Source organism: Entelurus aequoreus, linkage group LG07 (genome assembly GCF_033978785.1).
Source record: "Entelurus aequoreus isolate RoL-2023_Sb linkage group LG07, RoL_Eaeq_v1.1, whole genome shotgun sequence".
In the NCBI taxonomy this organism is placed as follows: Eukaryota; Metazoa; Chordata; class Actinopteri; order Syngnathiformes; family Syngnathidae; genus Entelurus; species Entelurus aequoreus.
In genome coordinates this window covers 7,436,665-7,451,508 of record NC_084737.1, presented here as the reverse complement: position 1 = coordinate 7,451,508, position 14,844 = coordinate 7,436,665, and the positions used below count along the sequence as shown (strand labels likewise).

The window sequence follows — 14,844 nt, the reverse complement described above, 5'->3', positions numbered from 1 at the left end:
CGCTCCGTAATATCATCAAAAGGTTCAGAGAATCTGTAGAAATCACTGCACGTAACATTGAATGCCCGTGACCTTGGATCCCTCAGGCGGTACTGCATCAAAAAGCGACATCAGTGTGTAAAGGATATCACCACGTGGGCTCAGGATCACTTCAGAAAACCACTGTCGGTAACTACAGTCGGTCGCTACATCTGTAAGTGCAAGTTAAAACTCTACAGTGCCATTTATCAACAACACCCAGAAACGCCGCCGGCTTCGCTGGGCCCGAGCTCATCTAAGATGGACTGATGCAAAGTGGAAAAGTGTTCTGTGGTCTGACGAGTCCACATTTTAAACAGTTTTTGGAAGCTGTGGACATCGTGTCGTCTGGACCAAAGAGGAAAAGAACCATCCGGACTGTTCTAGGGTGAAAGTGTAAAAGGCAGCATGTGTGATGGTATGGGGGTGTATTAGTGGCCAAGGCATGGGTAACTTACACATCTGTGAAGGCACCATTAATGCTGAAAGGTACATACAGGTTTTGGAGCAACATATGTTGAGTCCTACGAAGCGTTCATACTGTAAGTATTGTACCTATTACACATTGATTGTAACATGCATCTTATTTGTAGCTTTGAATACCAAATTTGGAGGTGTTGAACTCGCCATGTAAATATGCTCATGCTAATTAGTAGCAGGCATTTTGCAAAATCCAATGCAAATTAGCGTCGAGGTAGCGCGTTTGTTTTAATGCAATTCGAGTTTTTTCATGTAAGTTGTAAAGATATACTTTATTGATGTATTTTCACTTTTACATTGTTGTGAAATAAATAAATAAAAACGCTGAAAAGGCTCTCAAATGGAGACAACCTGCTAGCTTTCTGCTAAACTAGCAAGAAGAGACGTTAGCGGGAGCAGAAAAGACCGATCGTATTGGAGGCCGATATTTTCCGAAGGGATATTCGATACCAGTAGTGGATCAGGACTCCAATAGTTAAACTTTTTTATTACTAACCACAAAACAAAGCAAAAAAATACTAAAATAATTTCAATAAAATACATTTCTTGAAATTATTATTATTAATATTATTTGTCTCTAAACTAGGGTAATTTTTTATATACATTATATTTTTTATGGTCGTTATTTTATAATGGTATTTATCACATTTTAAACAAAAACTACTGTAAAAATATTAAATATTTATATATTTTGTCACTTTAAACAAGTCAGTCTTTTAAAAGCTCTTCAGCCTAAAATATATACAGTATTATTTGATATATCAAGCAATAATTCTATTGTGGGAGTTTCTAACCCTTTAAATGTTAAATAAAGACACACAAAAATATTTTTCTGCATGCTTTGAATGGGAACAGCTATCGCCATTTGTGGACAAAATAGACAAAATGGTCCAAATTGATTGCTTTAGTTTATGTTCAGATGAATGGAGGATTAAAAAAAGTATTTTTTAATCTGACATTACATTTAAAAGTTTGGGTTAGCGATAGCAGAAAAGATTTGTTATTGGATGCAGCCCGATATAATCCAAGGCTAGTTCAAAAGTACATGTTTACTTGATTTTACTCTTTTTTTTCATTAACCAAAAAATCAAAAACAAGTACTAAAATGATCTAAGAAAAATACAACTTTGGGTGTATTGTAATATTGTTATTATTATTGTTATCATTATTATTACTGTTATTTCTGGGTCAATGATTGGCAGCAACATTGATTTTCTTGGTTTGTAAAATTTTTTTATCGTTGTTTATTTTCACATTATCCACAAAAACTGTCAGCTTCCCCAATAATATTACCGGTATATATTATTTATTAGTATATATTATTTTTCCACTTTTAAAAAGTAAATATTTCAACAGCACTTAAATATTGTATAAAATATATATTGTTTTATACAATAAGCAACACGTTTGTATTCCTTTTAATGGCAGCAAGTTTATATGAATAAAAGAAAAACGCACAAAAACTATTTTAATGCATGCTTTGAATGGGAACAGGTATATCGCCATCTGGTGGACAAAATAGACAAAATAAAAGCCCTGTGGTCCAAATTGAAAGGTTAACATCAATGATTGCATTAGTTTATGTTCAGATAAATGTAGGATTAAAAATAAAGTTATTTTAAATCTGACATTATGTGTAAAAAGTCAGGTGTGCCTACTGAAGTGGCCGTGGAGTGCATGCGTGCGGGCAGACGACCTCAATCTTTGCACACATGTGATCCCCGCTTATATGCATAAATGTTCTGGGTACTGTACATTCATCCGTCATTCCAGACCTGCTTTTACTGTACTTAATCATAATCATCCTAATAAGTTCAGTGTGTGTGTGTGTGTGTGTGTGTGTGTGTGTGTGTGTGTGTGTGTGTGTGTGTGTGTGTGTGTGTGTGTGTGTGTGTGTGTGTGTGTGTGTGTGTGTGTGTGTGTGTGTGTGTGTGTGCGCACTGACTCAGCGTGGGGGTGAAACAGGCGTGAGTTCATAAAGGGCCTCTCCTGCAGCCGTCTGCTCACTAAAGGGATTTTAGTGAAGAGGCGAAAGTGTGACCATGAAGACTGTGCTGCTGCTGCTGCTGATGATGATGATGATGCTCGCCACACACTCCCTGGCCAGTAAGTAATACACCACATCAATATTTTGTTTATTTTTTTGTAAACAACTTCCAAGAAATCATGGTATATGATGTTTTGAATATGTTTAAAAGGTCATGCTTATATTTATTTATTCATCAGTTGCATTTTTTACATTGCCAATTAATTCATTAAAATAGTGCTAGTCTTCAGTCTTATTTTAACAGCTGAAAATAGGAAAACAAATTTATAAAGTCAGTTATTAAAATGTTCATTTAAAATTTAAAATATTTTTGTATTATTTATTTTTTAAATAAAAACCTTTACAAACATACATAAAACATAGCAATTAATTCTTAAGACATGTTAATACGTTTTGTCAATTAAATGAGGTTAGAAAAAAATTATTATTGTATTGAAATGGAAATGTAGTACTTTTATTGTCAAATAAAATGGTGAAATTGTATCAATGAGGTTAGAAAAAAATAATGAATGTATTGAAATAGGAATGTAGTGCATTTATTGGGAAAATAAAATGATGAAATTGTATCAATGAGGTTAGAAAAAAATAATGAATGTATTGAAATGGAAATGTGCATTTATTGTGAAGTAAAATGGTGAAATTGTATCAATGAGGTTGGAAAAAAATATTAATGTATTGAAATAGAAATGTAGTAGTTTCATTGTGAAAATAAAATGGTGAAATTGTATCATTGAGGTTATAAAAAAATAACTAATGTATTGAAATAGAAATGTAGTACATTTATTGTTAAATAAAATGGTGAAATTGTATCAATGAGGTTGTAAAAAAATAATTAATGTATTGAAATTAAATATAGTACTTTTATTGTGAAGTAAAATGGTGAAATTGTATCAATGAGGTTGGAAAAAAAATATTAATGTATTGAAATAGAAATGTAGTAGTTTCATTGTGAAAATAAAATGGTGAAATTGTATCAATGAGGTTAGAAAAAAATAATTAATGTATTGAAATGTAAATGTAGTACATTTATTGTGAAATAAAATGATGAAATTGTATAAATGAGGTTTGAAAAAAATAATTAATGTATTGAAATAGAAATGTAGTACATTTATTGTGAAATAAAACAGTGAAATTGTATCAATGAGGTTAGAAAAAAGTAATGAGTGTATTGCAATAGAAATGTAGTACTTTGATTGTGAAATAAAATGGCGGAATTGTATCATTGAGGTTATAAAAAAATAACTAATGTGTTGAAATAGAAATGTAGTTCATTTATTGTGAAATAAAATGATGAAATTGTATCAATGAGGTTAGAAAAAAATAATTAATGTATTGAAATGGAAATATAGTACTTTTATTGTGAAGTAAAATGGTGAAATTGTATCAATGAGTGTAGAAGAAACAATTAATATATTGAAATAGAAATGTAGTACTTTTATTGTGAAATAAAATGGTGAAATTGTATCAATGAGGTTAGAACAAATTAACTAATGTATTGCAATGTAAATGTAGTACTTTTAGTGTGAAGTAAAATGGTGAAACTGTATCAATGAGGTTAGAAAAAAATAATTAATGTATTGAAATGGAAATGTAGTACATTTATTGTGAAATAAAATGATGAAATTGTATCAATGAGGTTTGAAAAAAAATAATTAATGTATTGAAATAGAAATGTAGTACATTTATTGTGAAATAAAACAGTGAAATTGTATCAATGAGGTTAGAAAAAAATGAGTGTATTGCAATAGAAATGTAGTATTTTTATTGTGAAATAAAATGGTGAAATTGTATCATTGAGGTTATAAAAAAATAATTAATGTATTGAAATGGAAATATAGTACTTTTATTGTGAAGTAAAATGGTGAAATTGTATGAATGAGGTTAGGAAAAAAATGATTAATGTATTGAAATAGAAATGTAGTCCATTTATTGTGAAATAAAATGGTGAAATTGTATCAATGAGGTTAGAAAAAAATAATTAATGTATTGAAATGGAAATATAGTACTTTTATTGTGAAGTAAAATGGTGAAATTGTATCGATGAGGTTAGAAAAAAATAATTCATGTATCGAAATGTAAATGTAGTACTTTTATTGTGAAGTAAAATGGTGAAACTGTATCAATGAGGTTAGAAAACAATTATGTATCGAAATAGAAATGAAGTACATTTATTGTGAAATGTAATGGTGAAATTGTGTCAATGAGGTTAGAAAAAAATAATTAATGTATTGAAATGGAAATGTAGTACATTTATTGTGAAATAAAATGATGAAATTGTATCAATGAGGTTTGAAAAAAAATAATTAATGTATTGAAATAGAAATGTAGTACATTTATTGTGAAATAAAACAGTGAAATTGTATCAATGAGGTTAGAAAAAAATAATGAATGTATTGAAATGGAAATGTGCATTTATTGTGAAGTAAAATGGTGAAATTGTATCAATGAGGTTGGAAAAAAATATTAATGTATTGAAATAGAAATGTAGTACTTTTATTGTGAAATAAAATGGTGAAATTGTATCAATGAGGTTATAAAAAAATAATTAATGTATTGAAATGGAAATATAGTACTTTTATTGTGAAGTAAAATGGTGAAATTGTATGAATGAGGTTAGGAAAAAAATGATTAATGTATTGAAATAGAAATGTAGTCCATTTATTGTGAAATAAAATGGTGAAATTGTATCAATGAGGTTAGAAAAAAATAATTAATGTATTGAAATGGAAATATAGTACTTTTATTGTGAAGTAAAATGGTGAAATTGTATCGATGAGGTTAGAAAAAAATAATTCATGTATCGAAATGTAAATGTAGTACTTTTATTGTGAAGTAAAATGGTGAAACTGTATCAATGAGGTTAGAAAACAATTATGTATCGAAATAGAAATTAAGTACATTTATTGTGAAATGTAATGGTGAAATTGTGTCAATGAGGTTAGAAAAAAATAATTAATGTATTGAAATAGAAAAGTAGTACTTTTATTGTGAAATAAAATGGTGAGATTGTATCAATGAGGTTAGAAAAATCAATTAATGTTTTGAAATAGAAATGTAGTACTTTTTTTGTTAAAATAAAATGGTGAAATTGTATCAGTGAGGTTAGAAAAAAAATATTAATATATTGAAATAGAAATGGAGTACTTTTATTGTGAAATAAAATGGTGAGATTGTATCAATGAGGTTAGAAAAAAATTATTAATTTATTGAAATGGAATGTAGTACATTTATTGTGAAATAAAATGGTGAAATTGTATCAACGAGGTTAGAAAAAAGTAATGAATGTATTGAAATAGGAATGTAGTACTTTTTTAGTGAAATAAAATGGTGAAATTGTGTCAATGAGGTTAGAAAAAAAATAATGAATGTATTGAAATAGAAATGTAGTACTTTTATTGTGAAATAAAATGGTGAAATTGTATCAATGAGGTTAGAAAAAAAATTAATGTATTGAAATAGAAAAGTAGTACTTTTACTGTGAAATAAAATGGTGAAAATGTATCAATGAGGTTTGAAAAAATAATTAATGTATTGAGATAGAAATGTAGTGCATTCATTGTGAAATAAAATGGTGAAATTGTATCTGAAAAATGTACTTCCATGGTATTTTATTTTATTAATCACATGCATGCATGGAGGAGCATGAATATCACTGAAATGTTCACTTTTTTCAAAATAAACTAAAAATTCATTTTCATTTGTTTTGATTGTCCATTTCCAGCTGAAAAAACAGACATGTTTCTTTTTTTGTTCTGCTCACTTCTAATATTTTTTGTGGACCTATGGAGGACACTTCACTGCTTTTAAAACCAATACTTTTGTAAAAATCCCAATTCCACCTTGTGACTTTTTAGAGGACCTGAACATTCCACACAGCGGGGGGTCACATGAGAAGAACTAAAGGAAGCCAAGCCATCAGACACTTTTGTTACAACTTATTTCCAATGGCTCAAAGTGAATAACAACAACAAAATATCGCGCCATAGGAAATAGTCCGTTCCAGGGTCAAATCACAACAGCTGGGTAATTAAGTGTGAATAATTAGAACTTATTACAACATTTGTGTTGCAAATCAAACAGAATAGTGTTTAATAATAATAATAATATCCATCTTTTTATAATGGTTTTTAAAAAGCAAAAGTAAGCTAACCAAGTTGTATCAAATTCAAATTTGTGCAACCCCAGAAGTAGGGATGTCCCAACCCGATATTGATCTTGGAATATCCTTTGATATCAGCAAAAAAACAAGTATCAGATTATATCACCTAGCATCTACAAACCCCAAAAGCAGTGAAGTTGTTACGTTGTGTAAATGGTAAATAAAACCACAATACAATGATTTGCAAACCCTTTTCACCTTATATTTAATTGAATAGACTGCAAAGACAAGATATTTAACGCTGGAACTGGTAAACTTTGTTATTTTTCGCAAATATTAGCTCATTTGGAATTTAATGCCTGCAACATGTTTTAAAAAAGCTGGCACAAGTGGCAAAAAAGAACGAGAAAGTTGAGGAAATGCTCATCAAACACTTATTTGGAACGTCCCACAGGTGAACAGGCTAATTGGGAACAGGTGGGTGCCATGATTGGGTATAAAAGCAGCTTCCATGAAATGCTCAGTCATTCACAAACAAGGACGGGGCGAGGGTCACCACTTTGTCAACAAATGCCTGAGCAAATTGTTTAAGAACAACATTTCTCAACCAGCTATTGCAAGGAATTTAGGGATTTCACCATCTACGCTCCGTAATATCTTCAAAAGGTTCAGAGAATCTGGAGAAATCACTGCACGTAAACGATGATATACGCACCTTCGATCCCTCAGGCGGTACTGCATCAAAAAGCGACATAAGTGTGTAAAGGATATCACCCCATGGGCTCAGGAACACTTCAGTAAACCACTGTCAGTAACTACAGTTGGTCGCTACATCTGTAAGTGCAAGTTAAAAGTCTACAATGCAAAGCCAAAGCCATTTATCAACAACACCCAGAAACGCCGCCGGCTCCGCTGGGCCCGAGCTCATCTAAGATGGACTGATACAAAGTGGAAAAGTGTTCCGTGGTCTGTCGAGTCCACATTTTAAATTGTTTTTGGAAAGTGTGGACGTCGTGTCCTGTGGACCAAAGAGGAAAAGAAACATCCGGATTGTTATAAGCGCAAAGTGTAAAAGGCAGCATGTGTGATGGTATGGGGGTGTATTAGTGCCCAAGGCATGGGTAACTTACACATCTGTGAAGGCACCATTAATGCTGAAAGGTACATACAGCTTTTGGAGCAACATATGTTGCCATCCAAGCAACATTATCATGGACGCCCCTGCTTATTTCAGCAAGACAATGCCAAGCCACGTGCTTGGCAAAAAAATGCAGGTACTAGACTGGCCTGCCTGTAGTCCAGACCTGTCTCCCATTGAAAATGTGTGGTGCAATATGAAGGCTAAAATATCAGCAGGGAGACTGTTGAAGAACTTAAGCTGTACATCAAGCAAGAATTTTTGTATTTTGGTCGAGTCATTTACAAAAGGTAAACATGGTGTGCTATAGGCTACTAGGAGCTGGCAGCTACACAGCAGCTAAGCACGCAATAGCACAAAAGCTAGACTCCTTAATTGAACAATACTTCGGCACATTTGTAAATATATACAAGTATCTAATAATTACAGCTGCATAGTACTTACACGTACAAAGTCTCCAATGCAGAAGTGTGCTAGAATGTCTCCAGTAACAAACGTGTCGGCATAGTTCAACTTACTGCCTCATGAGCCACCATTGTTCTCTGTTTGACTAACCTCACTTATGATAAAAGTAGGTATGATTCATTGCTGGTGTCGGCCAATACTAAAGGTTCCGATATTTGTGTCGTATCGTAAGTCAGGGGTGTTTTACTTTAGACATGAAAACAAATAGATACTATTTAAACCCTTTTTTTTTAGAGCCTAAAAATGGCTTCAGTCGTCATCCATCATGGAACACCAAGCTGTACCCCATCTGGAAAGAGGGAGACCCGCGCTTTGCAGACTCCTGGAAAGGTATGTACATCATAACAATTGTTGATATCCTGTCACATATATTGTTGTTGTGTTTTCATGTTGTCTTTTGCGCAGGCGGGAAAGTTTTGTTCGACGTCGCTAACGACTCGCCGACTCTGACCGGCGCCAAAGTGACGTTCACCATCGACTTGGAGTTCCCGCACAACCAAAAAGTACAAGATGACGGAGACGTGGTCTGGGCCTCAGACTGCGTCGTCAACGGTAACACACACACACACTAGGGCTGTACGGTATACCGGTACTAGTATAGTATCACGGTACTAATGAATCAAAAACGGTACTATACTCTGTTTGAAAAATACCAGTTCACCATATTTTTGTATTTATTTTTTTAACCACGTCGCGACATTGCTGTTTTTTTTACAAGCAGAGGAGCATGTTCGGCAGCGCGCGCACACCGAGTACTTACAAGCAGACACAGTGTGTAGACAGAAAAGGGAGAACGGATGCATTTTGGCCTAAAAGGTGAAGTTATAACACTGAAACGCCCTCAGGAAGAAGTGCTTTAAGACAGGGCTAGCGAGTTAGAGGCTAACGTCCATCGGCAGTGTTTTAGCGACTTCTAAATCACTAATCCTCGCCTCCATGTCGACAAATAAAGTAAGGGTCTTACAAGTATCATTATCACTGCAGGGCGAGGAATAGCTAAACATGCTTCACTACACACCGTAGGAGGAGCTCACCGGCGTCACAATGTAAACAAATACCATGGGTGTGTCTGCTAGTAAGTACTCGGTGTGTGTGCGCTGCCGAATATGCTCCTCTGCTCGTAAAATCAGCAATGTCATGGCCGTTAAAGAAATAAATTAAAAAATATGGTGAACCGGTACTTTTCAAACAGAGTATAGTACCATTTTTGATTCATTAGTACCGCCATACTATACTAGTACCAGTACAACCCTATCCCAAAGTAATCATTGGCTCTCACAAAGTCTGTATGATTTGCATTGTTGTTGATGGGGAAGGGATCTGCGGTTCCAACCTCTATATCACGCGATGACGTGTCTGGCTAGCTCACTAGCTCTTAAAATGGCTCGTAAAATCTATTTGAGAAGGCCAATTAGCATACTTGCCAACCCTCCCGATTTTCCCGGGAGACTCCCGAATTTCAGTGCCCCTCCCGAAAATCTCCCGGGGCAACCATTCTCCCGAATTTCTCCCGATTTCCACCCAGACAACAATATTGGGGCGTACCTTAAAGCAGTGGTCCCCAACCTTTTTGTAGCTGCGGACCGGTCAACGCTTGAAAATTTGTCCCACGGACCGGTGGGAGGGGAGGTGGGGGTGGGGTGGGGGGGGGGGGTGGGGGGTCGTGTATTTATAAAAAAAAAATATATATATATATATATATATATATATATATATATATATATATATATATATATATATATATATATATATATATATATATATATATATATTTTTTTTTTTTTTTTTTTTTTTTTTTTACATAAAGAAATACAATCATGTGTGCTTACGGACTGTATCCCTGCAGACTGTATTGATCTATATTGATATATAATGTATATATTGTGTTTTTATGTTGATTTAATTTAAAAAAATCATAATAATAATAATTTTTATTTTTTTCTTTTTTTTTTCTTGTGCGGCCCGGTACCAATCGGTACCGGTCCGCGGCCCGGTGGTTGGGGACCACTGCCTTAAAGGCACTGCCTTTAGCGTCCTCTACAACCTGTCGGCCGGCCCAATCACATTACATATGCGGCTTTTACACACACACATAAGTGAATGCCATGCATACTTGATCAACAGCCATACAGGTCACACTGAGAAAACAATTTTTTTCTTTATTTTTTTTTACATAAAGAAATACAATCATGTGTGCTTACGGACTGTATCCCTGCAGACTGTATTGATCTATATTGATATATAATGTATATATTGTGTTTTTTATGTTGATTTAATTTTAAAAAATATATATTTTTTTTTATTTTATTTCTTGTGCGGCCCGGTACCAATCGGCCCGGTGGTTGGGGACCACTGCCTTAAAGGCACTGCCTTTTGCGTCCTCTACAACCGGTCGGCCGGCCCAATCCCATTACATATGCGGCTTTTACACACACACATAAGTGAATGCAAGGCATACTTGATCAACAGCCATACAGGTCACACTGAGAAAACTATTTTTTCTTTTTTTTTTTTACATAAAGAAATACAATCATGTGTGTTTACGGACTGTATCCCTGCAGACTATATTGATCTATATTGGTATATAATGTATATATTGTGTTTTTTATGTTGATTTAATTTTTAAAAAAATATATATATATTTTTTTTTTATTTCTTGTGCGGCCCGGCCCAATCACATTACATATGCGGCTTTTACACACACACATAAGTGAATGCAATGCATACTTGATCAACAGCCATACAGGTCACACTGAGGGTGACCGTATAAACAACTTTAACACTGTTACAACTATGCCCCACACTGTGAACCCACAACAAACAAGAATGACAAACACATTTCGGGAGAACATCCGCACCGTAACATAACATAAACACAATAGAACAAATACCCAGAACCCCTTGCAGCACTAACTTTTCCGGGACGCTACAATATACCCCCCCCCCCCCGCTACCACCAAACCCCGTCCGCCTCAACCCCCCCCCCCCCCCCCCCCATCTCCCGAATTCGGAGGTCTCAAGGTTGGCAAGTATGCCAATTAGGTCCGTTCATTGTTTTACGTTCTGGCACCTCCTGCAGGGACAAAGCACCTGAAGTCCCACTCGGTCTTCCCAAGACTGACCAGCGACTGGGAGGCGGTCTTCCCTGATGAGACCCCCATTAAGAAGGACAAGAAGCCCAGTTATGTGTTTGTGTGGAAGACTCGGGGTACGTAGGTGTTGTTAAGCCATAACTAATGTTTGGACCTCCTTATGACGACAATGCCCCCCCTCCCCCGGTAGGTGAGTACTGGCAGGTGGCAGACGGTCCCTCGTCCTCCCTGACCATCGACACGGACGACATGCCGCTGGGCTCCTACGCCATGGACATTGTCATCTACCACTACAGGAGCAAGGAGAAGTTCATTCCTCTGGGGTACGCCTCCACCCAGTTCTCCATCACCGGTAAGGCTGCGTGGCTGTAGGCAACCTCCTGTACGGCAGTACGGTGAGTTTGAAAAGTAGCGGTTCACCACATTTTTTTAATTTATATTTTTAACGGTCATGACATTGCTGATTTTACAAGCAGTGGAGCATGTTCAGCAGCGCGCACACACAGAGTACTTAAAAGCAGACACAGTGTGTAGACAGAAAAGGGAGAGCGGACGCATTTTGGTGTAAAAAGTAAAGATAAAGGTGAAGTTATAACACTGAAACACCCTCAGGAAGAGGTACTTTAAAACATGGCTAGCTAGTTAGCGGCTAACATCCATCCGCAATCTGCAGTGTTTTAGCGACTTCTAAATCACTAATCATCGCCTCCATGGCGACAAATAAAGTAAGTTTCTTACAAGTAGCATTATCACTGCAGGACGAGGAATGGGTAAACATGCTTCACTACACACCGTAGGAGGATACAATAACTCACTGGCGTCACCGTAGCGCGCCTGAATGTAAACAAATCCCATGGGTGGATCTACACCTGACATCCACTGTAGTGATACCAAGTACAGTAGCGTATCTAGTCGATACTAATATGATAACATCGATACTTTTTATCGTCACAAATGTTTTTTTCTTTTTTTATTAAATTCATATAAACTCAGTAAATATGTCCCTAAGACCAATGTGTGATCCTGTAACTACTTGGTATCGGATCGATACCTACATTTGTGGTATCATCCAAAACTAATGTAAAGTATCAAAGAACAGAAGAATAAGTAATCATTACATTTTGACAGAAGTGTAGATAGAACATGTTGAAACAGAAAATAAGCAGATATTAACAGTAAATGAACAAGTAGATTAATAATCATTTTTTACAGCTTGTCCTCTATAATGTTGACAAAATAATAGGTGTATAAATGACACAATATGTTACTGCATACGTCAGCAGATTAATTAGGAGTCTTTGTTTCTTTACTTACCACTAAAAGACAAGTTGTCTAGTATGTTCACTATTTTATTTAAGGACATAATTACAATAATAAACTTATGTTTAATGTACCCTAAGATTTTTTCTAAAATAAAGCCAATAATGCCATTTTTTGTGGACCCCGACTTAAACAAGTTGAAAAACGTATTGGGGTGTTACCATTTAGTGGTCAATTGTACGGAATATGTACTGTACTGTGCAATCTACTAATAAAAGTTTCAATCAATCAATCAATCAAAAAACCCCTTTATTTAGAAAAGAATCGAAATACATTTTGGTACTGGTACCGGTACCAAAATATTGGTATCGGGTTAACCCTGGAACAACCCTTGTACAGTTATGAGTAATTAGTTCAATTTCCTGTTCTATGGTTATCTTAGACTTAGACTTAGACTTAGACAAACTTTAATGATCCACAAGGGAAATTGTTCCACACAGTAGCTCAGTTAGAAAGGATGGAAAGGATAATGCAGGTATAAAGTAGTAAAAATTTACCATAGTAGCAATATAAAATATAACATATATGTAATATTTACATATTATATATACAGTATATAATATATACTGATATATTATATTATATTATATTTTTTATATAATATATACACTATATAACAATTGCCATGTACAATATTACAGTATATGTAAAGCATAAAATAAACATTATAAACAAAGAGATGTAGCTAACATGTCAGGTGTCAGCATACTTGCCAACCCTCCCGTTTTTACTGGGAGACTCCCGGTATTCAGCGCCTCTCCCGATAACCTCCAGGCAGAAATTTTCTCCCGACAAACTCCCGGTATTCAGCCGGAGCTGGAAGCCACGCCCCCTCCAGCTCAACGCGGACCTGTTCTCACGTCCGCTTTCCCACAATATAAACAGCTTGCCTGCCCAATGACGTCATAACTGTAGAATGATCGAGGGCGAGTTCTTGGTTTCTTATGTGGGTTTATTGTTAGGCAGTTTCATTAACGTCCTCCCAGCGCGGTAACAACACACAACAACGGCAGTCACGTTTAGTCTACCGTAAAGCAGTTCGTCTGCCGTAAACAGCAATGTTGTGACACTCTTAAACAGGACAATACTGCCATCTACTGGATAGCCTCCAGAACACTGAAATTCAAGTATTTATTTTATTTATATGTATAATAAAATAAATATATATATATATAGCTAGAATTCACTGAAAGTCAAGTATTTCATACATATATATATATATATATATATATATATATATATATATATATATATATATATATATATATATATATATATATATATATATATATATATATATATATATATATATATATATATATATATATATATATATATATATGAAATACTTGAGTTGGTGAATTCTAGCTTAAATATATTCCCCTCTTAACCACACCCCCAACCACGCCCCCCCACCTCCCGGTATCGGAGGTCTCAAGGTTGGCAAGTATGGGTGTCAGGTAATAGACAGATATCATCTCTTGCTGTATGGCCAGTGATTATACAGCTGGATGGAGTGCGGAATGAAGGACTTCCTGAATCCAACACTGTGGGAACCAAGCTGAAGGAGCCTGTTGGAGTGTGAACTCCACTGTCCCTCAATTGTCTGGTGGAGTGGGTGGGCACGATTGTCCATGATGGTGGACAGGATTGTCCGTGATGGTGGGCAGGATTGTTCTTGATGGTGGGCAGGATTGTCCTTGATGGTGGGCAGGATTGTCCATGATGGTGGACAGGATTGTCTATGATGGTGGACAGGATTGTCCTTGATGGTGGACAGGATTGTCCTTGATGGTGGACAGGATTGTCCTTGATGGTGGACAGGATTGTCTATGATGGTGGACAGGATTGTCCTTGATGGTGGACAGGATTGTCTATGATGGTGGACAGGATTGTCCATGATGGTGGACAGGATTGTCCTTGATGGTGGACAGGATTGTCCTTGGTGGTGGACAGGATTGTCCTTGATGTTGAACAGGATTGTCTATGATGGCCAGCAGTTTGTCCAGTGTCCTCCTGTCCCTCACTGACACAAACGCCTCCAACTGTGTGACAATAGTTTGGCCGGCTTTCCGGATCAGTTTGTCAATCCGGTTTAAGTCCCTTTGGCTGGTGCTGCTCCCCCAACAAACCACTGCAAAGTACAGGGCACTGGCCACAACAGACTGAGAAAAGATCACACATT

At 35.4% G+C, this 14,844-nt stretch overlaps 1 protein-coding gene across 1 annotated transcript in view; it reads left to right on the top strand.

The window, feature by feature from the left end:
- LOC133653345 (melanocyte protein PMEL-like) overlaps positions 1-14,844 on the top strand; it is a 34,943-nt gene that overhangs the window by 4,789 nt on the left and 15,310 nt on the right. The window contains exons 2-6 of the mRNA XM_062052522.1: positions 2,448-2,604; positions 8,482-8,577; positions 8,653-8,799; positions 11,327-11,455; positions 11,530-11,691. Coding sequence (XP_061908506.1) covers positions 2,541-2,604; positions 8,482-8,577; positions 8,653-8,799; positions 11,327-11,455; positions 11,530-11,691 — 598 coding nt within the window. The 5' untranslated portion in view covers positions 2,448-2,540. The remainder of the gene's footprint in view (positions 1-2,447; positions 2,605-8,481; positions 8,578-8,652; positions 8,800-11,326; positions 11,456-11,529; positions 11,692-14,844) is intronic.